This window comes from Castanea sativa, chromosome 11, assembly GCF_040712315.1.
Source record: "Castanea sativa cultivar Marrone di Chiusa Pesio chromosome 11, ASM4071231v1".
In the NCBI taxonomy this organism is placed as follows: domain Eukaryota; kingdom Viridiplantae; phylum Streptophyta; class Magnoliopsida; order Fagales; family Fagaceae; genus Castanea; species Castanea sativa.
Window position 1 is genome coordinate 27,257,344 of NC_134023.1, and position 26,177 is coordinate 27,283,520.

The 26,177-nt window shown below is 35.9% G+C and overlaps 1 protein-coding gene across 2 annotated transcripts in view; it reads right to left on the reverse strand.

Annotated features, from left to right (window-relative positions):
• Positions 1 to 1,932: 1,932 nt before the first annotated feature.
• Positions 1,933 to 26,177, reverse strand: part of LOC142615868 (uncharacterized) — a 38,622-nt gene continuing 14,377 nt past the window's right edge. The window contains exons 4-18 of one of the 2 annotated variants that reach the window (XM_075788782.1): positions 19,350 to 19,392; positions 17,866 to 18,090; positions 17,633 to 17,749; positions 15,297 to 15,368; positions 5,327 to 5,371; positions 5,149 to 5,228; positions 4,913 to 4,977; positions 4,762 to 4,828; positions 4,473 to 4,586; positions 3,238 to 3,311; positions 2,732 to 2,829; positions 2,585 to 2,644; positions 2,397 to 2,465; positions 2,253 to 2,325; positions 1,933 to 2,170 (exon numbers count right to left, since the gene is read on the reverse strand). In XM_075788782.1, the coding sequence (XP_075644897.1) occupies positions 2,290 to 2,325; positions 2,397 to 2,465; positions 2,585 to 2,644; positions 2,732 to 2,829; positions 3,238 to 3,311; positions 4,473 to 4,586; positions 4,762 to 4,828; positions 4,913 to 4,977; positions 5,149 to 5,228; positions 5,327 to 5,371; positions 15,297 to 15,368; positions 17,633 to 17,749; positions 17,866 to 18,090; positions 19,350 to 19,392 (1,165 nt within the window). In that variant the 3' untranslated portion in view covers positions 1,933 to 2,170; positions 2,253 to 2,289. The remainder of the gene's footprint in view (positions 2,171 to 2,252; positions 2,326 to 2,396; positions 2,466 to 2,584; positions 2,645 to 2,731; positions 2,830 to 3,237; positions 3,312 to 4,472; positions 4,587 to 4,761; positions 4,829 to 4,912; positions 4,978 to 5,148; positions 5,229 to 5,326; positions 5,372 to 15,296; positions 15,369 to 17,632; positions 17,750 to 17,865; positions 18,091 to 19,349; positions 19,393 to 26,177) is intronic. The other variant, XM_075788781.1, reaches the window with a different exon arrangement.

Sequence of the window (26,177 nt, forward strand, 5' to 3'; positions counted from 1 at the left end):
AGTAATTCTATAAATTACTTGTTTAGACTTTTCTTAAAAAATAAGTCATTTTCAAAATAGTATATTTTATAAAACTATATCATTTTTGGATGTTTAATAGCAATCTTAAATGTATTAGCAAAAAAAGATAAAAAATCTTAAAAGAGTTGGAAAAAGAACACCTAACTTCTCTTATTTAGCGTCCAGTTAGATAAAGTTGTTTTTCAAAAATATTTTAGTGGAAAAAAATTTCAAAAGATAAATCAAAATTTTTCTATTAATCAAAAATAATTTTTTTTTGATTTTTTTTTGGTACCAAATACTGAAAAACACCAAAAACTATTTTTACATAAAGTATTTCATCGAAACAAACGAAGCGCAAAGATCATTTCAAAAATATTATTATTATTATTATTATTTAGAATCAACAAATCACTATCTTTCAACATAAAAAAAAAAGTACCTTATATATTTTATTATGATTATCTTTGTATATTTATCCTACTATTTAGAATTTAAACTAAATTAAAACTATATATTAAAATAATGCTGTAGAAAAATGTAAGCTTTTAAAGATCTTCGTGTGAACATCAAAAGAAATCAAGAAAAAGCCTTCACACACACACATATATCTATATGGATGTACCTCTAAAGATTGTTCCCTGGGAATCCTAAATTTCTAAATTATATATATAAAAAAATTTGGACGTTAATTTATGTGTATTTTCTTTTCTTTTTAACTCAACCTTCAATGCTTCACATGTTATGTCCACTTTTGCACCCCTTTCTAAGAAACTCTTACAATTATAAATAAGAGGATAAATTTCACAAACCTCCCCTAAGGTTTGTGATAATATCAACTAGGTCCAAAAAATTCTAAAACCCACCAATTTGGTTCTTAAAAGACAATTTTGCCCTACACTTTCTTTCTCTTTCTCTATTTTGTTCTGTCTTTGTTCCTCTCCCTCTCTCTTCTTTGAGTTCTCTATCTCTCTGATCTCGCTCTAATTAGCAAAACCCACCACCAAACAAACCTGTCGCTAAAAAGCCACCACCCAACAAACTCATATCACCATGCCAGAAACTTACAATTAGGGAAGAGCGTGGTGATGAAGGTTGTAAAGTGGGTCTGATGGAGAAAATCAGTAGAGAAATCTCGGTGTGAAGATGGTACAACATCCAAACATAGTCGAGCTCCACGAAGTTAAGGCGAGCAAATTCAAGATCTACTTCGCCATGGAACTCGTCTATGGAGGTGAGCTGTTCTGGAGAAGAAGTGGCGAGAGTCTATTTCCAAAAACTCATCTCTGCCATTGATTCTGCCACAACCGTGGAGCCTACCACCGAGATCTCAAGCCAGAGAACCCTGCTCTTAGACGAAGAAGGTAATTTGAAAGTCACTGATTTCAGTCTCAACTCTTTCACTAAGCATTTAAAACAAGATGGGTTGCTACACACAACGTGTGGCACACTGGCTTATGTGGCGCCGGAGGTGATTGGAAAGAAAGGCTACGATGGTGCTAAAGCTCTCTGGGTGGTTCAAGTCTGATGGTTGTGGGTGTGGGACTAGTGGGTGATATGGGTTTGTTGGGAGGTGGTTTTCCTAGCCAGATGTGGGTGTAGGTGATATGGGTTTGCTGGGCAATAGTTTTTCTAGGCGGCAGTGAGTGTGGGTGATATAAGTTTGTTGGGTGGTGGGTTTTCTAACGATTGTGGGTGATATGGGTTTGTTTGGCAGTGGGTTTTGCCGGTTAGAGAGAGATAACTTAGAGAAGAGAGAGGGAGAGGATCAAAGATAGAATAGAGAAAGTGAAAGAAAGTTAAGGACAAAATTGTCTTTTGAAGACTCAATTGGTAGGTTTTAGAATGTTTTTAGAATGTTTTGGACCTATTATCACAAACCTCAAGGGAGGTTTGTGAAATTTACCCTAAATAAAAAAATTAATTGATGCATTTATGCCAACACTTTTTGACTCCATTTTGTAATTATTAAATATTATACTATGATATATATACCTTTTATAAGTAGATAAAAAATAAAAATAAAAAAAACTTGAAAAGCCAGCTGTAAATCTTATAACACTTGAGAATTTGAAGCCACGTAACAGCCGAGAATTAATTAATTAAGTGAAACCTCCTTCGCTGTTGCTGATTTCTTTCTCATAGTCCAAAAAGCAGCATAGTAACGGTTCTGCAAAGATAATCAAACTGTAAGCTACTCAAACCAATAAGGTTGTAAGAAATGCTGCGACACATGGAGAGAAGAAGCTTACTTGCATCATTGATTTAGGATTTGTACTGTATGTTGTCTCAATAGTCTTCTCCTTCTGCAGTCCATAAATAAATCAAATACAATTACGTTCATTGACACATACAAAAGGGAACAGAATATATATGGGCCAAGATACTGTCACTACCTCAATCTGAAATCCATAATTCAATGCTATGCTCTTCACATCTTCCAAACTCAGTTCAATGGACATTTCCTAAAAGCAATAATGATGATAACAACTTACTCTACACTTATTTCATCTATTAGAGCATGTGGAAATTTATTATTAAAATAAATAATAATAATATTAATAAAGCATAGGGAGAAGCTTACATCTTCTTGTCCATATATATCCGCAAAGTGATATAGTAGGGGACCCAAATTTATCCAAACCTGTAACCCCAATTAATCAAAACATTGAGAAAAAAATAAAAAAATAAAAAATCTATGAAATTGTTCCATACAAATTGAGGAACTTACTCCCCCATCTTTAAGTATCCTCGATATGATTTCAATATATTCAATGATATTGTGAGCCGTATCAATAAAGAAACATGTCACAACAGCATCCCAAGACCCTGCATGTACCACAAAATTTGCTCCATAAGAGAGTACTACAGGTACAGATCTCTCTGTGGAACATATTTCCCCAACCATTTGCCAAGTAAAGCTTAGTTAAAAACAAATAGCTTTCTAATCCCCAATCCACCCACATGAAATAACACAAAACTATTGGCCAATTTACAAGACGAACATAAGTTCATCCATCCCTTCAATTCAAATAATTATTGAATAACCGAAAATTAAATTAATTATTATAAACAGAAGTAAATAGAAAATTCCAGCTAAGGCTCCTCAGTGATCTACCCCAACTGACTTGCTTTGGCAGCACTTATCCAATGTTAATTCAAGATCTTAGCAGTCAAAACCAATCATTTTTGAACGATAATCTCATGTAATACAATGAAGTCATAGTATTCTCTTACCCATTTGGCTTGGATCACTGTAAACTTCAACAAAGTCACCACCGCACATTGAAAAGCCTTCAGTAATTCCTGCACTGCATTGATGGAAAGTTGGAACATAATTTAAAAAATTAAAATAAATAGTGCTGAACATTCACTTGTAGAATTTACAGGCTCTCTTTATTTAATAGCCTAATTTTTGCGTGCAACTTTTTAGGAAAGCTTGTGTATACATCCTGTGCGCTTAAGCATTAATCTTCTCAATAAAATTATTATATATAAAGAATGCGCATGGATATTGTAGCTACATGTGACACTTTACATCAATACAAAACATTTTTTTTTTCATAACTTACATCAAACAAAACATTAGTGCAACAAAAAACAAGTGCCCCAAATATCTAATAGTATAATAGTAAAATTAAAATATTAGACTTCTCTTAGGATTTCTCTAACTTCTCTAGGTCAGAATTTGATTTTTCAGAGCTATAAAGAGTGCCAAATTGTTATAAGTTGGTTGAAACTAGTTAGAATTCATCTAACACGAATTCTAATGAACTAAAGCAATCCAACATTAAGGATGAGTTGGATAAATAGATCCATATAATCCCTCATTGCTATCTTGTTGAATAATAATGAAGTTTTTGCCTTGTGCATCTCTGCACCTCAAATCCCAAACACCCCTCTTATGTACATGAACACATCCCAAGTTGTTGCCTTGTATAAGTTTCTCTCTAATCTTTCTTTCTCTAGGAGAGATTTTTTATAAGTTTTCACATCATGGAAAATGTGACTCTTGAAAAAGTCAAAACCCATTCAATGCAAATCCTAAACCCCAAACTCATCTCCATTCAACCCTAGCAATCCCTAAACACCAACCTTTATATTTCCACCATAAAGAACCCTTAGAAACACCTTCATATCCGAAATTCTCATCCCTTAAACACATAAGATGGACACCATTTACAAGGAAAAATGCCTAACAATATGAAATTAGAAACATAATATTATGAGGCTAATTCAGAACATCTATTCTTATTCTTGTTTTATAGACCAGTAAATAAGTTCCCAAACTTGTAAAGACTGACATAGCACTTGCTTTTGTTTGAGCAAACTTGGCGTAAAAAATGATCAGATTATGGGGAAAATTCACAATGGTGTTCAGAGACAATAAGAAAATCATAATACTTGCAAAGGTTTAAAAGGAAAAAAAGAACAAAAACAAAAGGACTTTGCATAAAAAGTAGTATGAATACCTAGCTGGATGAATATCTGGTATTGAAACAGGTCGAAGTTGGTCATTATCTGAAAGTGAATTACAATTGCTGTGGATCCACGGATATATAGTCCACTCTCCAGCAGTTTGTGTACTAATAAATTAAGCAATCCAATTAGAAAAGACTTCAATACAGAAAATAAACAAGAAAACTGGGGGAAAAAGGTGTCACAATGATTAATTCTCCAGTTAAAAATAAATAAATAAATTCACCAAGGCTGGAAGATGCATAAGATTGAGATTAGAAAGAATTTGTCACGAATTCTCACTGATTAAGAATAAAACTTGAGCATATCATCATGTAGTATGAGAACTCATTTCCTTGGCTTATAAAACCTGTTTATGATATGAGAAATATTAGGCAGTAAATAAAATACATGTGAAAGTAGAAGTGTAACTATCTTCAATTATGTATATTACCTAGACATGAAATCTCCAAAGCCAACCGGCCAAGTCCAGCACCAGGAACCAAACAGGAAGGAGGGCTGTTAAACATTTTTTTTCTTAGTACAAAATACACTTTTTGAACAAAACATAAGAACCATCCAAATGATCCAAATTAGAAATGACAGATTGATCATTAGAATAAACAATTTCAAGATGCAGTAGGAAACTACTTTGAATGTAGTCAAAGCAACAAGAAGAAATTTAGTTACCTGCTTGTTTCGCGATTTGGGAATAGGACATCAAGCTCCTCAAGAATAGGTTTGTAGCACTGGTCACGTTCTTTCTGTCCCTGTATTAAAAATAATTACAGTAGTACATATACACTTTGGATTAAAATTCTTATATGATAACATTGAACCCCAAAATCAACAAAAAATCTAGCAGTACCTCTGCTGCCCAGTCTCTAACTATATTCCTTATTATACAACGAACCTGAAAAAGAAGAAGAAAGATGTCAATACATCTAGAAACCTTCTCTTATGTGTTGCTAACATTAACTCGTAGCTGCTCATTTTTGTACCTATTGAAGTCAAATTGCTCTTAAGTATGTTTTCAGCTGTATTTGTTGGATTGATAATATATATTGAAGCTCAACAGCTTGAATTGCACACTGCTCGTCCTTGTTCAACAATTGCGCACTGCATTTCCGTGTTCTACTTTTATATTAGATAATTTAGGTAATGTTGCATGTGGCCAATTCATCCCCATCATGGGTCCTTGATTCTGGTGCTGAGAAAAATATTTGATCATCTTTTTTTTAATTTGATTCCTATTAAACACTTTATCATTTTAGCTAACTGTTCTTCTCAACCTATCCATGGGAAGGGTGTTCTTCATCCCACTAAGTCATCATCTTTACCATCTAGTCTTCATATTCATGATTTTCCATTCAATTGCTTTCTGTTAGTCAATTGACTAAGAATTTGCATCATTCTATAACCTTTGATCCCACTTCATATGTCTTTTGGGACCTTCAAACAAATAAGATGATTGGTTTAGGAAATGAAAAGGACAGACTCTATTATTTGATCCTGATGGCTCTCTCTCTCACCTTCTCCACATTGAGTGCTACCATGTCTTTGGCAAAACTCACGTCTGTCATCCCTATAGTCTAGAATGTGAAGAATCCATAGTACCTTTTCAAGTAACAGTCATAGTTGTTAATCTAAGTTATTTGATGTAACCCATAGAGACATAAAGCGTCCTTGCACTCCTAATTTGAGTGGATTTTTTTTTTTTTTTAATTTTATATTTGTTGATGAGTATTCTCAAATGATTAAATTAAAATTTCTTAACAGCTTAAGTTTTTGGGACAATCAATAATTTAACATGGTATAAAAGTGGGAGATCTTGAGTTTGATCAGTAATATAACATGCATTGTTGCTTTTTATGAAAGGTATGAATTACCTAATTGTTTCTAAATTCAATAAAGCAATTTTTGTTCAATTTAATAAGCACATTAAGGTTCTACACATTGACAATGCATCAGATATGCATAGTTGTGATGAATTCTTTTTATTGTAGATCGTATTATGCATCAAACTAGATGTGCTCACACCTCTTAACAAAATGGTGTTGCTGAGTGCAAGAATTAAGAATTTATGTTAGACAGTAGATTGAAGGCAGGGTTTCGGGGGTGTTGTGCATACTGGATATTGAGAAAGCGTACGACCATGTGAATTAGGAGTTTCTCATGTTTTTGTTACAACGGTGTGGATTTTTTGAAAAGTGGAGACGGCAGATTAGGTGTTGTATATCAACTGTTAAATTCTCCATTTTGATCAATGGCTCACCATCTGATTTTTTTGGGAGTTCTAGAGGACTTCGGCAAGGTAATCCTTTATTCCCTTGTCTCTTTGATATTGTCATGGAGGCCTTGAGCCATATGTTGGTTGCAACTACTACAGCAGAACAGTTTTCGGGCTTCACAATTGGGAATGCGACTGGTTCCTTGATGACAGTGTCTCATTTGTTGTTTACGGATGATACCCTTGTTTTCTGTGATGCTGACATCAATCATATAATAGCTCTGCGTGGGATTCTCTCCAAATTTGAGGAGGTGTCAGGGTTAAAAATTAATCTAGGAAAGTCTAAATTGGTTCCAGTTCGGGATGTGCCTAATCTACATGAGTTAGTGGAGATTTTGGGTTGTAGGGAGTCTGCTCTTCTGCTGAAATATTTAGGTCTTCCATTGGGTGCTACCTTTTAAGATAAGACGATTTGGAATCCTATTTTGGAGAAGACAGGGCGATACTTCGACCTCTAAGGTTATATAATATTAGTAGGACAAGGGATGCTTCGGCCTCTGAGGTTATGCGTTACGCAAATGAGAAAATATTTTAGGACTTACAGTTTTGTCGTTTAGTAAATGATCAAGAGTTACAATCTTTAGATTTGTTTATGGTTTTGATCTATTCCAAGAAGGTGTGGGGTGTTGGTTCTAACAAACTTTGTTGGAAGCCAGCTAGTGGTTGAGGTTTCGAGGTGAGTGGGTATTATCATTCTCTATCCCCTTCTACTGTCATTTCTTTCCCATGGAAAATAGTGTGGCAATCGAAGGTTCCTCCTCGAGTAGCTTTTTTCTCTTGGACTATTACTTTAGGCAAGATTCTAACTACAGATAATCTTCGGAAGAGGTATTTTGTTGTTCTTGAGTGGTGTTATATGTGCAAAAGGTGTGGGGAATCTATAGATCATCTCTTCCTTCACTGTCCTATAGCATATGAGATGCGGAGTATGGTCTTTTACTTGTTTGGTATTTGTTGGGTGATGCCGTAAAGGGTAGTGGATTTGTTGGATTCTTGGTCATGCAATTTCAAGCGACATCGAAATATAGCTATATGGAGGATTGTGCCGCACTGTTTGATGTGGTGTATCTAGTGGGAACGGGATACTAGAAGTTTTGAGGGATGCGAATGGTCCATTCTTGAGTTCAAGTCTTTTTTTCTTTTTTACTCTTCTCGATCGGTGTTTAGTTTTACCATCTTTTTCTTGTCTTTCCCTTCCTGTTTTGCTTGATCATTGTAATTTGGTTTCTTGATATTTTTGCCTCTTTAGTACACTTCCTAGGTACTAGGCTGTGTTCTTTTTAATAAAATTTGTATGTTACTTATCAAAAAAAAAAAAATTACATTTGTTAGATGCTGCTCACACCTTGTTGCTCTATGCATGTACAAAAACACTTTTCGGGTGATGATACTCTCACCACATGCAATTTAATTAATCGCATGACCTCTACTATCCTGCATCATAAGAATCCATTTTCTCTATTATATTTGGATCATCATCCTTTTCCCCTTGTGTTACCTTCATTCATGTCCTTGATCTTGGTTAGGATAAATTATCTCCTCAGGCTCTGAAATGTGTTTTATTTTGAATACTCTTGTACTCAGAAGTGCTATCATTGTTATAGTCTTTAGTCTCACAAACTTTGTGAGTGCTGATGTTATCTTTTTTCAGTCAACCTCATTCATTTCCTCACATAGTCAAAGTTTCTTTTCTGATTTCATCCTAGTTGATATCTAAGCCCTCTCCTTTAGTACCTCTCGCTTCCCAACTTAATCTTCCTTATCAACAATCTTAAGATGAGCACGTTGCTTCTTCTTCTTTTTTTTTTTTTTTTTTGATAGGTAATAAAGATATATATTCAAAAACACTACCTTATACAGAAAAACATAAGGCAGAGAGAAAAATACAAAGGGAATAAAAAGAGTAAAACGAAAAGGAAAGGAAAAGAAACGAAGTTCACAGGAGAGGGCTAAGGAACATAAGGAGAGAATCACTAGAGGTGAGTCCCCAAGCCCTAGACCAATCAAACAGAGTGCCGCTAAAAGAGGCCAAAAGCTGGTCACCCGAACTTTCAATGTCCTTAAACATCCTCCTATTGCACTCCCTCTAGAGACACTACATCAAGCATAAAGGAGCTAAATTCCAAATGCTAGACAAATGCTTTCCAGGCCAATTCCACCAACTGAATAGAGTATCTGCAACCGATCTAGGCAAGACCCAAGAAAACCCAAAGGATCTAAACACCAAACTCCATAGTCAAGAAGCCTTTCCACAATGTAGTAACAAATGATCCGCCGTCTCCCCATTATTGTGGCACATGATACACCAGCCAACAAAATCCAACCCTCTACCCCTCAAATTATCCCCCATAAGGATCCTATTCCATACAGCAGTCCACACAAAGAAAGAAACACGCCGAGGAGCCTTAACCTTCCAAACAACTTTCCAAGGAAAAATAATGGGCAAGGGGCTTCTCAACTTATTGTAAAACGAATGAATATCAAAGTCCCCATTCTTTGTCAACTTCTATTGCATACGATCTCCGTTCTCAGTAGGAGGAAGATTAGAACCCAAGGTACGGAGAAATCATGAAAAGCTCTTTGGAACTATAAATTCCAGCTTCTACTCCCCCCATCCAGAGAAGAAAGAAGCACATCACAAATCAAGGCTTCCTTAAAAATAGAGCACGCAAACAAATCAAGGTAAAGATCCTTCAGAGGGAGGTACCCACATCAAGGATCATACCAAAATTGCATACGACTGCCCTCACCTACCTCATAAAACACATACTTGAAGAAACACTCACCACCATTGACCACCTGCTCTAATACTCCTCCACAACCCACACCTAAGTCTCTCTAACCACTCTAGTACTCCAACCCCCTCTATCTTCACCATATTTGGAAGTAATTACCAGATTAACTTCATGCCCAAAGCACCAAAACCACTTTCCTAGTAAGCTTGATTAAAAAGCCCAACCATCCGAATCCCCAAACCACTTGCTTCAAAAGGAGAGCAAATCTTACTCCATACCACGAGAGGGTATTTGAATTCTGCCTCTAAAAGCCCCCAAAGAAATTCATGTGAATCCTTTCTAGTCTATCTACCACAGACTTGGGAATAGTGAACAAAGAGAGATAATAGGTCGGAAGGCTTGATAAGGTTCTTTTTTAACAAAGTAAGTCTACCACTCTTCAACAAATATAAGTGTTTCCAACTCAATAGTTTCATCTCCATCTACTCTATAATAGTAGTCCAAATCAAAAATAGCCTTACAAGGAGCCCTCAAAGGCATACCTAAATAGGTCATAGGCAAACTACCAATCTTACAACATAAAATATTAGCTACAGCATTCAAATTGCCCACCTCAACTACAAGGACAATCCCCCTTTTTCCAACATTGACTTAAAGACAACTTCAAAGTAAATCAGCACCATCCTTATGTACAGAAGTTGCTCCTTGAATGAATCACAAAATAAAATAGCATCCAAAAAGACGTGAGATGCTCAACCCCACAGGCGCATTGAGTCCTGCTTGGAAACCACAAATAATTCCTCCCTCCTCTGTTCTCTTCAACATCCTACTCAACACCTCCTTCACCAAAAGAAATAAGATTGGAGACAAAGGATCCCTTTGATGAAGCCCCCCAGAATTACCAAAAAATTTCTACTAGAGAACCACTAAATGGAACTAAAAAGCGAACTATCGAGATATAAACCTTCATCCACATCCTCCATTTCTCCCCAATACCCATCCTTTGCATTAGGTAAAACAAAGAGTCCCAATTCACGTAATCATAAGCCTTCTCAATATCTAGCTTGACAATCACACCTGGTATATGACTCTTGATTCTACTATTCACTCATTCGTTTGCAATGAGAATGTTAAAGTATTGGGTTTATGTTGATGTAATGGCCCAAGAGGCCCAATTAAGTTGTAAGCCCATATGGCATATTGGGCTAACCCCAACTTCTAGTCTTTATATATACCCTGTTTAGGGTTCACTATAATAGATGACATGAGTATACAATAAAGAAGTAGCCACTAGGGCTTTATTCTGGGGATGTAGGCCATTGGCCAAACCATGTAATCCCTTGTGTTCTTCTCTCTTTCTTGCTTCCACTTCCTATATTATTTTATTCTTGTCATCAACATAGTATTAGAGCCAATGGTTGTCAATTGTTGTTTGCTAATGCAATCTTCAAGTCTAAGTTTGTTGGTTGTTCTCGGTAGTTGTTGGTTGTTCTTGGCAGGTTGGCTGTTCTTGTTATCTCGTTGCCGTCACTAGTGGTTGTCGCCGGTGGCTTTCGTTGCTGTTGTTGTTGGTGTTGTGGATCCAATCAATAGATATAGATCTGACCCGAGATATAGATCTGACCCGAGATTCAGATCTAACCACAACCCAGCTTGGTAGATCTCAGTGGTTGGCCTTTGTTTTTATTATTCTTGGCGAATCAACGGTGGTTATCAACCATCCTCCATCAATTTTGGTTGTTTTTGGTGTTCTCGACGCTTCTTGGTGGCCCTTTTCTTGTTTGCTTGTTGTTTTTGGCCTGTTCTTGGCATATCTGGTTCTCCCCAGTGGCTTTCCGGTCATGGAGATTGCTTGCTGAAAATCATGGTGGCATTGCCTCGATCTCTAGGTAGTTTCTAGTGGGTCTTGGGTGGTTTTCTCGGTAATTGTTGTTGCCGGATTTGTTGGTAATAGTTGCTGGAGTTGTTGGTTGCCAGCGAGTTCTGAGGCCACTGATATGGTTGTTGGTTGAAGTTGACATGGTTGTTGGTCAGAGTTAACAGGGAATACCCCTGTTTGGTTCATAGTGTGAGCTATTCCCTTTCCAGGATAAGGATAATTTAATCCTAGATAGGGATAAAATTTGTTTTGGTGCATAAGGATTGTTTGGGAGCAGCAAGTTTTGGCTCTTCCTTATTCAGATTTTTTTAGTGATTTTGTTTATTTGGGTATAGGTTTTGGTTGTCACTTACCCATGATAAGGATAACCTAACCCCTATAAAATCTTTCATTGTTTTTGTTTAGTATTGAAGAACTTCAGCCTGTTCATCTCTTTTTTTGGTCAATTCAGCATCAATTTTATATTTAGCTTCTTCAAGCAAGTTGGCAGTTGTGTGTTACAAGTTGGACCTAAATGACCATATGCTCCAGCTTGAGGGGGAGTGTTAAAGTATTGGGTTTATGTTGATGTAATGGCCCAAGAGGCCCAATTATGTTGTAAGCCCATGTTGGGCTAACCCTAACTTCTAGTCTCTATATATATACCCTGTTAAGGGTTCACTATAATAGATGACTGGAGTATGACTAGAGTATATAGTAAAGATGTAACCACTAGGGATTTATTTTGTGGATGTAGGCTGTTGGCTGAACCACATAATCCCTTGTGTTCTACTCTCTTTCTTGCTTCCGCTACTTTATATTATTTATTCTCGTCTTTAACAGAGAACATAATCCAGAATCTGTCTACCTCCAACAAAAGAATTCCGGGAATCAAAGATGAGTTTATCCAGAATACAACGAAGTCTATTAGCCAAAACCTTTTACAATAGATAAACTCCCCACAAGACTAATAGGACAAAAGTCCTTGATATTAACTACATTATGTTTCTTAGGAATTAAAGAAAGAAAAGTGGCATTAAGAGACTTTTCAAAGACGCAATGTCTATGATAATCTGCAAAATAAGCCATCACATCTTCAAGCATACTTCAACACTTCTGAGAGAGCCACAGTGAAACCATTCAGCCCAAGCACCTTATCACCATTTGACTCCCTTAACACTGCAATGGTCTCATCCTTATCAAACTCCCTCTCAAGCAATAAACTCTCGGTCTCATCTAGACAAGCAAAGTCTAGGCCATCAACAATAGGCCGCCAAGATTCGGTCTCCTGATATAATTTCTTGTAAAACTCCACCACATGATCCCAAATATCTGACTCACCCTTATAAAAAACACCATCTACCTCCAAACCTCTCATATAATTAACCAATCCATGGGAATTAGCAAGTCTATGAGAGAAACAAGTGTTATTAATTTTTTTTGTTTTGATAAGTAATAAGATATATTGATACCAAAAAGGAAGGAAGCACCCTAGTACACAAGGAGTGAACAAGGGAACAACAAATCAAATACAAAAATTGCAAGAATCTAGGAAATCAATAAAAGAAGGAAATGATTGGTTTTGCAAAGCAAACAACCAATCTAACAAAGTTCTAAAAAAGAGAAGCTTGAGGTCCAAAATAGATCTCTCAAAATCTTCAAAACAACAACTATTTCTCTCACTCCAAAGACACCACATTAAGGCATGGGGAACAATGGACCATATATAACCATTTCGATGATAACCAAAGCTGCCTTGCCAACAGCCTAACAGCCCCAAAACAGAATGTGGCATAACCCAAGAAACACCAAATAAGCCCAAAACCATAGACTATAGATCCATAGCAACAGGACAATGAAGGAAGAGATGGTCAACCAATTCACCATTACTCTTGCACATGTAACACCAATCTAGAATCTACACCTTCCTTTTTCCTAAATTATCAATCGCCAAGAATTTCTCTAAGGCAGCGGTCCATACAAATAAAGCTACTCTAGAGGGAATCTTCTGCTTCCAAATACTTCTCCAAGGAAAACCGAAGATAGTAGGACCAGCTAAAATTCTATAATAATCTTTCACCAAGAACCCCTTATCTTTGCTAGGAATCCAACGCATCTTATCCTCACCAAACTCCCTTATTGAAGAACTGTATATGGTTACCATCAAGTGTTATTAATTTATTATCCCCTCCTTTAACCATAGTGCTCTTTCTTTTTGTCTCCAAGAGATCTCCAAAGATGCTAACTAATCAATCTCCGCCTTGATCGCAGTTTTACGAGTTTTCTCAACATGGGTCAAAGCTTGCTCCCCATCTCTCAAATCCAAGCCCAACAGCTCAGTTAACAAGCTTCTTCTTTTTTTTCCCAAATGACACATCCCCAATTCCTGCTTATTCCACTGCTTTAAGTCTTCTTTAAGGGCTTTTAGCTAACAAGCTAGAACAAAACTGGGAGGACCCAAGAAATGACATACATTCCATCACTATTGAACTTTCTCCCCAAAACCCTCCACCTTCAGCCACATATTTTAAAATTTAAATGAAAATTCCCCCCTAGACATACCACCTACTTCTACAAAAAGAGGACAATGATCAGACACCACCTGGGGTAGAGATCTATGGATTACATCCAGATAATGATCCTCCCAACCTTCTGAAACCAGATTTCTGTCAATCCTAGACTGCTGAACTTAGAAGGAATGTCTGAATCCCTAAACCACGGGTAAGCACTCCCTTCCAATGGCAAGTCAATGAAGTTATTATTTTCGATCATTTTGCCTTTGTTCATCGTTTGCCACTTGCTTGTCTTGGTTATTTGTGGAAGACATTATTATATTTGGAAATGACTCCAAAGGTATTGATGTTTTAAAAGATATATTGAAGACAACAATTCAACACCAAGGACCTCGCCACTCATCGTTTTCTTGAGATTCGAAATACATTCTTGATCTTCTATATAAGATTGGTCTCTCAAGTGCTCAACTGTTGATACTCCTTTGGACTCTACTATTAAACTTGATGGTTAGCAAGGTGATATGTTCTCTAATCTCAATCTCTATCAACGACTAGCTGGGAAGTTGATTTACCTTGTCTTGCTCGTCCAAATATTACTCATACAATTGGTGTGGTTAGCCAGTATATGCATGCCCTCACTATTGTGTTACCTAAAAGGCGCTGTTGGACAAGGACTATTTCTACTTCTCTATCTGTGACAAGTTTTAGGGTGACAACTGGGTTAGTAGTGATTCTCATGATGGTCCACCTTTGGCTATTGTACTAATTACTTTTTGCAATAAAAAGAAAAATGTTATTGCTCATTTTAGTGCAGAAGTTGAGAATCAAGCCATGGCTCTAACTGCTTACGAGATGTGAAAATCAAGCTAACAATCTTACTTGTTATTTTTTATAATAGCATGTTATTTAACTTTAGCCTAAGGGTATTCTCGTAATCATGCAATAAGAAGCCTAATATAAATATGTGCAAAGATGAGGGACTCACTAACGTAGCCCTAAACCTTTTCTCAAATATCTCACTCCTTTGACCTAAATCCCTCATATTTTAAAACTCATCTTGCACATTCTCTTTAAGCTATTGAACATGATACCACCATACTCCTGAAGTCCTGAATTATTAAATATTATTTCTTTATCGTTTTCTTCTGGAAATACATTCCTTTATTTACTTGTACATCCATCTTATTTTTTTCCAAACTGTTCTAAAATATATTTCTAAATAACTGTTGAAAGTTAGAATGCCGCCATGCATATTTTAAATCATAGACTTATGAATATGGCACAAAAGCAACATAGCTACAAATAGAATGAGCGCGCTAAATCATGTTATGATGTAGAAATAAAATTATAAAGGAATGAGACAAAAGAAATTCTCTAATATTAGCAACTAAAAACAAAAAGCCTCATAAAACCAATTCTTATCAACAATAAAACCAACATACCTTGTCAACATCAACTAAAGGAACATTCAACTGGAATGAGGGATCCAACCACTCGTGAATTGATGAGGATACCTGAAATAATAGCAAGAAAGATATTCAAAAATTGTATATTCTAGGAGCTTTTACAGTAAACAAAATTGATGGGAAAAAAAATAAATGCATAAATGAGTGTCTGCTTGAACAAACAAGTAAATAAAGAGAGGGTGAAACTGTGAAAATGCTACGCATCTCCTCTATGCGATGCATATATCTCATAAACCCATAATCATAATAAATAAAGAAGTATATATAAAATAGTATTAGTTAGAAAGTAGCAGTCTCTACCAATACGGTTGGAGGAGACAGGCTGAAGAGTTCTGATCCATTTGTAAAGAAAAATTAAGAGTTATTTTATTAGCTTCAACTTTCAACAAATACTACCTTTCCTCACTCCTCCCATTCACCATCAGCTCCCAATTTTTTCAAGAGAGAGGGAGGTATAAGCAGTAGTTTAATCAGCATAGTTAAAAATATAGTAAGAGGTTAGGCATTGAGTTTAACTGAATTTTTCCCAAAAACTTGAAGTTCCCTCTGTTGAAAGGGGAAAAAAAGGCGCACAGCTTGAAGGAGTGAGATTATTAACTTATTTTCGGTTGGTTTGGCCCTTTCTGAGCACTAAAGAAAGGGTAATACTATGAGGTCTCTATCTACCTTTCTAAGAAAACATATCAAAATCCTCTGCTCCCTTTGTTTGGAAACAACTCTTTAAGAGTTTTCACTATGACAACTAACTATAGTTATTGACTTCTGGTCCCAGTCACTGATCTCGAGTAGGCCCTCTGTCAAGAGGCAATATAAATTCTTGCATTTCTCTCATTGGAAGCATACAACGGTATGGGCCTATTCAAATTTTGGAGACTAGGGAAAGTGAGATGTTCACACAAGAATCATTCCTTATCCATTAACAGATGCATCCCATTGGAGGAACTACCTCTATTTAAAAGCATTGACTGTGTGTGTGTGGGTGTGTTTCAACGAAGGGGACGACCGGTGGAGAGGGAAGACAAAATATTTATGACAACGTTTAGAAGATGTTAAAAGGTGAGGCGAATGAAAATCTTGCATTCTCTCACTGTAAGGTAAATTCAGGTTTTGGAGACTAGGAAAAAGGTGAGATGTTGACAAAACAATCATTCCCTAACCATCAACAGATGCATCCCATCAAAGGAACTCCCTCTATTTAAATAGCATAACCTGAGTGATGGGGACAATAAAGAGCTCAAGGAAAAACAAGATCAAATACCATAAGATTCAAGATTTGTGGTCTATTTTTTGTGGGGCTTTCTTGGCACCTTTCATAGGTTACGTTACTTATTATTGAGTGTTAGTATTATGTATTTTAGACTAGAAAGTTGCTGGTGCAGTCTTTTTGACAAGTAATAAAAATTTATTGATATCAAAAAAGAGACACCCAAGTACACGGGAGTATATAGAGGTGTACAGATCAAATATAAAAATTACATAAATCAAGTAAATACAAAGTTTCTGGTGTGGTCTTAATTAAGTTCTACTAGAATAAGGCAAAATTGGTAATTTCCAAATTTCAGGAATGGGCAGTCCTTAGCTGTATACCAAAGACCCATGAGTCTTATTTTGTGTTTCAGTCATTTTCCTATTTGGCTTAGAAGTTCTTAAGAACTTTCTCTTTGTTATCAGTAATACTTGTCTTTCTAGGAATTGGTTATTTATGAATCATAGTCCTTCCAGGAAAGGATTTTACCACCAGCCTATATAAAGGCTTGATCATAGTCAATAACATTCATAGTGGGATTGATTTTAATAAAATTTCAAAAGCTTATTAGCTTTGAGGGTGTAATTGTCTTCTAAAACCAAAGTGTGGTTGCCTCTTGTCTTTCATTTTTTGTTCCATCCACTGTTTTTACACCAAACGGCCATAAAAAATATATATATATATATATATATATTTAATATCCAATCTTTTTATTACCTAAACCTACCCAAACCCTTAAAAATCAAATGTTAAGAGACATCAAATGTTTTGAATTCCTAAGATCCTAAATCAAAATTGGTATTTGAGCCCATTTAAGCCTCTGTCCACTATCTATATCACAAATAATTACAAATAAAGAGACAAGTCAAAAGGAAACAACAAAAGTGATAAAAAAGTAAAAGATGTTACTATCTCACCCTATGTGAAGGTTTAAATTGTACATATCTAATCAATCCAGTGATGCACCAAAATCTTATAATATAACCAAGAAACATAGATCTAACTCTAACCACTCACAAAACAGTTCACATATGTATAACATGGGGAAAAAAAACCAAAGACATACATTTCCATTCAAATTAGTAATCTCATTTCCACCACATTTATCTCTCTCTTCATCAAAATTGAAGCCTGGAGGACACCTCCCAATGATGGACTCATGATGACTTTCAGCTTCCATCTCCTGTTGTTATCTACAGAGGTCAAACTTCTAAATGAAAAAGACATATATGGAACCAACCATATATTAAATTCTCATGTATTAAAAAGTTACTGAGTTCAAATAGAAGTTGCAGAAACCTCATTGGTGTTTTCCCATTTGGGTGATTTGCACGTCACATTGCTCCCTTCCGCAGAACAGCCATGATCAGATGCGGAGAAACACAAGCTTCCAATTGTCGAGTTCAATTGACAAGAGTGAACATTCCTGTCTCCCAAGAAGAGGTGACCATTTGGGACATTCTCACGAAGTGAGTCTTCACCACTATCTACATCTTGGCTCATATCAAGCGGGGGTTCAAATTCCTGACAAGCAATATGTCTTCATGTTCATAAAAATTAAAATACAATCCCCACTAGAAGGGATAAAGTGTTGCAGTCAATATATATTTACTCAGATTTTTTTTTTATATGATGAAAAAGTTTTATTGAGAGGGTGAACAACCCAAGCTATTTATATGTGTGTGGGTAAGTATGTGAATATGTGTGGATGAGCATGTGTGTATGTGTGCCTGTGTATATAAAGTTTTGCATACTTTATTTTTATTTCTTGCCATTTGTCGCATTCTTATAGGTTATTCAGATTTCCCTAACATCTTATCTTTATCTCATTCTCACACAACACATTCTTTTTTTTTTTTTTTCATGTCTCACTCAACACATTTCACACACTCGTCTTTCCTCCATTAGGTGTCTCATCTGTGTAGGTATATTTTGGTGATTTTTTCCCCTGTAAAAGAATAGAAATTTTTTATTTTATTTTACATCGTGCCGAACACATGGAAATGTCTTTTGAAGCATTTTCAAGAATTCAACCAAACACTAAGAATTTCTGTTGGAAAACATGCTCCCATCCTTTCTCTGTCTTTCCAACATAAGATGAGCTTCATGACCCCAACACAAGATAAGCTAATAGCACAGTCAATTTCTATCTGCAATGTCTGCTCAAAGGGTGAACTTAGCTCTCATTGAGATTTAAGAACCTATTTAAGCTTCATGAGCATAGCCTCATAGATAGAGAGAGAATCATCTTTGAAAATCGTGAAAGGTGGTCTCTAGCCATAGTTGTCAAGAGACAAAGATGAAGCTCTGATTGTCCTGACCATTCAGCATGTTTAGTCCAAGCCATCGGTGCCAAAGTTTTGAAAATCATCAAGCCCAAGCACCATTCTACAAACCTTAACCTCAGGCTTTTTTTTTTTTCTTTTATCTTTTTTTAAGTTTTAAAATCATTTTGGACCAAGATATAAATTTTGGCCAGAAGAACCAAAATAGCCCAAAATACCTTGAACCAAGTGGTTCAGCCTAATCTTTTAACCGGGATGGAATTGGGAGCTCTGAGCATTGGGTACGACCTTTTTTTTAATGGAATTGAGAGGCTGTTTGTACCAGTTTAGTGATTGGTATGAAAAAATCTGTTCATAATGGTTGGACGAGATGGCTTTTAAAACATTGGTTGTAGTACCACACATCATCAATATATAGATTTTCTGAAAAGAAAGCACTAAGTACAATAAAAGAGCATGGAGGAAATGAATCACAAAGAAGATGGAGCTGAAACAAACCTGAAGCATGTTGAATATGAAACATGAATTTATTGAGACACACCTGCAAAATTAAAAGTGCAACTAATTTAAAATCTGCCAAGATGTTATAATAGGAAATCTAAATTTGAATATTACATATAAAAAACATTATAGAGAAGCCACTGAAAGCAAAACTTGCACTTATAATGGCCACCCCACATCAAATTAATGAACATTATTAGTTGGTGGAGCATGATATGCATTTGCATCAGCAATGACAAAAAATACAAGATAGAAAATAGTTTATTTTAAAAAGAAATGGCAATAAACATAACTCAAACCAGCAAGCATGTCAGTAAATCGCAACTCACAAGCCCTCTTTGCTAATATGGAATAAAGAAAAGGGAATTAGTGGATGTTCCAGGACCTTATGAACAGTAACATGCTTAGGGCACCAAGAAGAAGAAGATGAAAAGGGTGAGGGAGCAAGAGGGAGAAAGAGAGGGAGACATTAAGCTAATGTGACCCAATACTTCGACACACTTTAACATTCCATTAGGTATGAATCAACACGTGATATTCCACTAATAAAGTATGACTCGCAAAGTATATTCACCTCATTTGTTAATGGAATACCTTCTCTAATCAAGTATGAATCTCTTGAGTATATTGACCTCATATGTAAATGGAATTCCTTGCCTAGTGGGCTACTAGTAGTCAAATTAGGACTTCTAAATTGATTAATAAACTAAGACCTATGGAATTGGAAACTAATTAAAAACTCTTATTAAAATAAGAAAGTCGAAAATATGATAGGCAACTTATTTTTCATAAGTTATAAATAAATAAATAATCATATCACGATGGAGTAGAGACCTCATGTGCACAAGATTTTCTCTTTTTTATTTATTTCTTTGATCAGCAAATTACACACGCACCTAGTAGCTATTGAACCCACAACCTCACTCTCCTTCTTATTACTATGGGAGAAGGAAGTGCAAATTGAGCTATAACTCATTGGCACCTCATATACAAGATGTGTGTAGACACCTCATTTTGTACAGGCTAATAACCTTTAGTCCCTAGCCCTAATGATGAGCTTGAAATATGTCAAGCAAGGGTAATTGAAGTTATCTTGATAGATCAGAAGTAATCACAGCTCAAAGTACTCAAAATCGCTTCGAAAACGATGCTGAAAAATAACATGTGTTCACTGTTTTGACCATATCTTTTGAACCACAAAGAATTTTTTAATGAGGTTTTTTTTGTTGGAAAGTAGACATCTTGAGCTTTAATTTAAACACAAATTTTCCCAATTTAGATTTATAATGAGTTATAGCCATTTGAAGTCGGGCCATCAGTGCTATCAAGAAAGTAGGGTTCTAAGCAAACTTGTGTACGCAGCTCGCGAACCTGCGTACGCAGGTCACTTTCCAAGTCGCCTAAACTTCCATATTTAGCTCTCCAATCACTCTAATCTTCGGAGGGGGGGGGGGGGGGGGCGACCCCCAAACCCTTTGGAAGCCCTAAAACCCTCTAAATAACTCCAAAAACCCTAGTTTGAGTGTGTGTATATATATATATATATATCCTATTATGCCTCCAATCCAAAATCTAGCTAGAGAGAGTGCCTCCATCTTTTCTAAAACCTTATTTCCTCTTATCTAATATCACACACAGCTCTAAGTGCATTTTTTTAAAACCTCTCTGGTGATCATTAGGACAGGAAAACTCTATCTCATTCCAAGAAAACCTTTTTCAATAAAGCATTAGAGAGAGAGAGAGAGAGATGAATATTGTGTTTTATTACAATATTTACACAGCCACCTTTTTTTATCTATAATACATCTCTCTCTAAGAGTTATTTTCATAAAGAAATCATTTTCCAAATTGTTTTCAAAAGAGCTTTTCAAGAACATCTTTTATTTTGAATTGTGACTAGCAAAGAACAAATGATTTTAATATGATCTCTTGATATCTCATTGAATACTGTTGTGTAGGCACTGGGGGACTGGTTATAAAGATTCAAATCAAGATTCAAAGCAAGGTGAGTCTCTCCCCATGAGTCTATGAAGCACGGGTGCGTTTCCGAATTCGGGTGCAGGTGCGGGACTCGGCAATTTTTGAAAAAGTTGGGTGCGGGTGCGGCGGGGTGCCGCGATTAAAAAAATTCTAAAAATATTTTTATTTATATTTTTAATATATTGCTAAGCATACTTTTTCACATAAAACTGACAACCATAAGTAAATAAATAACAGCATCAAGAAAAGCAATATACAAAACTTCTTTCATACAAATTTGAACCTCCCAATTCTCATTTTAACCCATGACTCCTCCACCTTAGAAAGAAAGAAAGCAAATTTAAACCCCACAAGCAAAGCAGTGGGGCCCACTTCCATTACACAGTTTCACACCTAAGTTGGTCTCTCTTTTTTTCTTTTCAAGGAACCTTCCTGAGTTGGTCTCTTTTTTTTTATTGGCTTGCCTCTCACTAAAGAGGATGCTGACCCAGAGAGAGATACTTTCTCCATCACTCCCAATAGTGGAATCATTCTTGACTCTGGTTCTTTCACAAAATACCACCTATGTACAGACACCCTTCTAGCTTCCACCTCTCCAGCGGCAGCGGCGGCGGCTATTTTTCACAGCAGCAAAAACAACAACAGCAGCCTCCTCCAGCAACACAACTGTTCCCACCTTTTAATTTCAAATTTTGGCCTCCAACAACTATTTCCTTAACTTTCTTTCAACAACGACAACTGCTCTACTTTCAAAACAAAACAAGGACTCAATCATGGGGAAGGTGGACCGCGCTGTCACAAACTCTCTCTCTCTCAAACCCAATTCAGAAAACTCCTCTCTCTCAGTATCAAGCTTCAAGATGCCCAAAACTCAACAGTGTAAAGAACAAATTTTTTTCACATATATAACAACAAAAACTCAAACAGACCAACAATAGCATAAACCCATATCAGCATATAACCTTGTGTAGAGAGAGAACCTGAAGATGTCGCCAAACAGTGAGTTTTGCACCTTTTTAAAAAAAAAAAAATTTCAGCTTGAATCAGCCAGCGCCAACACGGCCTGAATCAGTTTGTTTCGACGCCGATAGGGACCAATTCAGCCCGAATCGGCCCGAGTCTGCGCCGCGTCAACATGAGTCGTGAAAAAAAAAGAAGAAGAAAACTGGATGCGGCACCGACGCGCAGGCAGCGGCGTCCCTCGTCCGTCGCCACATCGGGCTATGTCAGACGCGGGTGCAGCGGGCGTTTTGCCGCGTCCGTGCATCCCAGCCCATGACTCCTCCTTGGTTTTGGTATTTATGATTCATTTTTGTGTTCTTGATTAGATTTAGGTCTTATGCATGCTTAGAATTTATTTTTTATCTTTTTTGTTTAATTCATATGTTCTGTTTTGTTTCAAATGAAGAGTTGAATGAATAGATGTGTGAATTTTTTAAAATGCTTTATTTCATATTTTTTTTGTTATTGAATATATGTGAGATTCTATGCATGATATGTTTTTATTCATTTATCTTTGGTTTGTTTGTGTTTATTTTAGTTCGTTCTCAAGAGTTGAATTGATATATTAAGATGTGTGAATATGGTTGAATGTGGAAAACGTTTCTGGGATTGTGTTTTTGTATCAAGGTGCGAACGCACGGTTAAAGATGCGTACACAGGTTTTCGAGCGCAGCTTGGCCTTTAAAGGCTGAATTCACGTTTTTTCTTTTTTTGATAAGTAATAAGTTTTATTGATATAAAAAAAGGGTCACCCTAGTACATAGGGAGTGTACAGGGGTCAAGAAATCAAGTACAAAAATTACCACAATCAAGAAAAGAAGAGAATGATTGGTTTCGCAAAGCAGACAACTAATCCAATAAAGTTCTAAAGAAAAATAACTTGAGGTCTAGAATGGATATCTCATTATCTTCAAAACACCTACTATTTTTTTCCTTCCAAAGACACCACATTAGACAATGTGGAACAATTATCCATATGCCTATTTCGATGACAACCAAACCGACCTTGCCAGCAAGCTATGAGCCCCACAACTAACTGTGGCATAACCAACTTACTCTAAATAAACCCAAAACCATATACCACAAATCCATAGCAACTAGACAATGAAAAGATGATCAACCGATTCACCATTACATTTGCACATATAACACCAATCCAATACTCAAACCTTCCTTTTTCCTAAATTGTCAATTGTTAAGCATTTTCCCAAAGCAGCAGTCCAGACAAAGAAAGCCACTCGAGAAAGGATCTTCTCCTTCCAAATGCTTTTCCAGGGAAAATAAAAATCATTATAGCCTACTAAAAGACTATAATAATCATTAACCATGAACCTCTTATTTCTATCTGGTTTCCAACTCATCTTATTTACCCCAAACCCCCTCATTGAAGAGCCATATATGGTATCTATGAAGCTCAACACAGCCCCAATTCCCGAACATGAAAACCCCTAAAGATTACATTCCAAAAAATGACCCCATTAGTGAACTTTCATAAGTTCGGCCACACTTGCCTCCTTATCTCTGCAAAATCTAAACAATTTAGGATAGTTTTTTTTTTTTTGATAAGTAATAAAGATTTATTGATATAAAAAAAAAAGACACTGAAGTACACAGGGAGTATACAGGGGTATAACATATCAAATACAAAAATTACATAAATCAAGTAAATCCAAAATTGAAGAAAAATGTTGGTTTCTCCACACTAAGAACCAGTCCAATAAGGTTTTGAAAAATTGAAGCTTGAGATCAGGCATAGAACGCTCATTGTCTTCAAAACATCTACTATTTCTTTCCTTCCAAATACACCACATCAAACAATGAGGAACAACCGAACAACCATCCATATATCTCCATTACGATGGCGACCAAATCGACCTTGCCAACAAGCAAGAAGCTCAACAACAGACATTGGCATAACCAAACAAACTCCAAATAAACCAAAAACCATATCCCACAACTCCAGAGCAGCCGAACAATGAAGGAATAGATGGTCAACAATTTCACTATTACACTTGCACATATAACACCAATCTAAAATGTATAACTTTCTTTTCCTTAAATTGTCAATTATCAGACATTTCCCCAAGGTAGCAGTCCATACAAAGAAAGCCACTCTAGAAGGAATCTTCTACTTCCAAATGCTTTTCCAAGGGAAAAACTGCTCACTGTGGCCAACTAGAAGATGGTAGTACGCACTAACCATAAACCCCTTACTCTTACAAAGTAGCCAACATCTCTTATGCCCAATCCCCCTTACAGGAGTGCTATAAATGGTATTTATGAAGCTCCAAAAAGCTTCTAATTCCCGATTATGTACATCCCTACAATTTAGGATAGTAGACAGCAAGAGGTATCTCCCCACACCAACAATCTTGCCAAAATTTCACCATTGACCCATCACCAATATCATACAAAATATAACAAGAGAAAAGGTCATCCCTGACTAATATTTTTCCACAAACCAACACCATATGGACCAGAAACTGGACTGGTACACCAGCCACCCCATCTACAACGACATTTCGCCTCTTATCACTTGCCTCCAAAGCCTCCAAAGAGCATCCCTTTCAAGCCCAAATCTTCATAGACACTTCCCGAGCAAAGCTTCATTTAAAAGTTTTTACTTTCCTTATCCCCAAGCCACCTAAAGAAAGAGGAGCACAAACAGCAGCCCATTTAACCAAGTGAAATTTGGGTTCATCCCTAGCCCACCCCATAAGATATTCCGCTGAAGTTTTACAATTCAGTTAGCTACAGCAACAGAGATAGGAAATAGAGATAAAAAATAAGTAGGTAAATTTGTTAAGAGTTCTTTTAATTAAAATGACTCTACCTCCCTTAAATTAGTACAAACATTTCCATCCCGCTAATCTCCTTTCCATCTTCTCCAAAATCAGGTTCCATATTGTCATATCCTTAAATTTAACACTTAAAGGAGGGCCCAAATATTTCATTGGAAAAGTACCTTGCTTGCAGGCAAGAACATTCAATAATAACTCAATATTATGCACCACTCCCACAGGAACCAATTATGACTTGCCTAGATTTATTTTTAGACCAGAAACCGTCTCAAACTAAAAAATCACCATACAGAGAATCAGAAACTGATCAAGATCAGCATCACAAAAAATTAGAATGTCATCAACAAAGAGAAGATAATTGTCTAATTCATTTGCCTTGATATTTTTCCATGTTTAATGATTCTGTTTGAATATGAATATCTTGGGTTAGGGTAATAAATATATTAGACATGTTTTGTTTCCTTATAAATGTTTGATTAATTTGTCTGATTTTATTGCTATTTAATTAGGCTATAATTTTTTTTTTTTTTTTGGTAGGTAAGTAATATTATTAAAAGAAAAGAAGAAAAGACACACATAGTTCACAGTAGCGAACAAAGAACAACAAAGAAACAAAGAGAAATAAAGGAATCATAAATCTATTCTAAGAGACAAAAGAATAATTGATTTGACTTTATTTGATTTAATTTCTTTTATATATTTCCTTTTATATTTTGATATTTGCCTTGTGTGTTTTAATAAATTCATGATTAGAATCTTGAATTGTTGGGCTTTATTAATAATATCCTTAATTAAAAGTAGCCCATCAATATTAGTAAAGGCTGACCACAAACACCTTCCCATCTCTATACCTTAACTCTGGACTTAGTTTCTAGTATGTTGACCTCCATTTTGGTTCTGAACCTAAACTAGGTGGTGACTACCAAAGAAAAGAGAAAAGACATGCAACACGCAAGTCTTGCGCTCACAATTTGTTCAAAAGATTCTCCTAAAAAATTATATTAAACAAGATAGGAAACTTATAAGAGAATGCATAATGGCA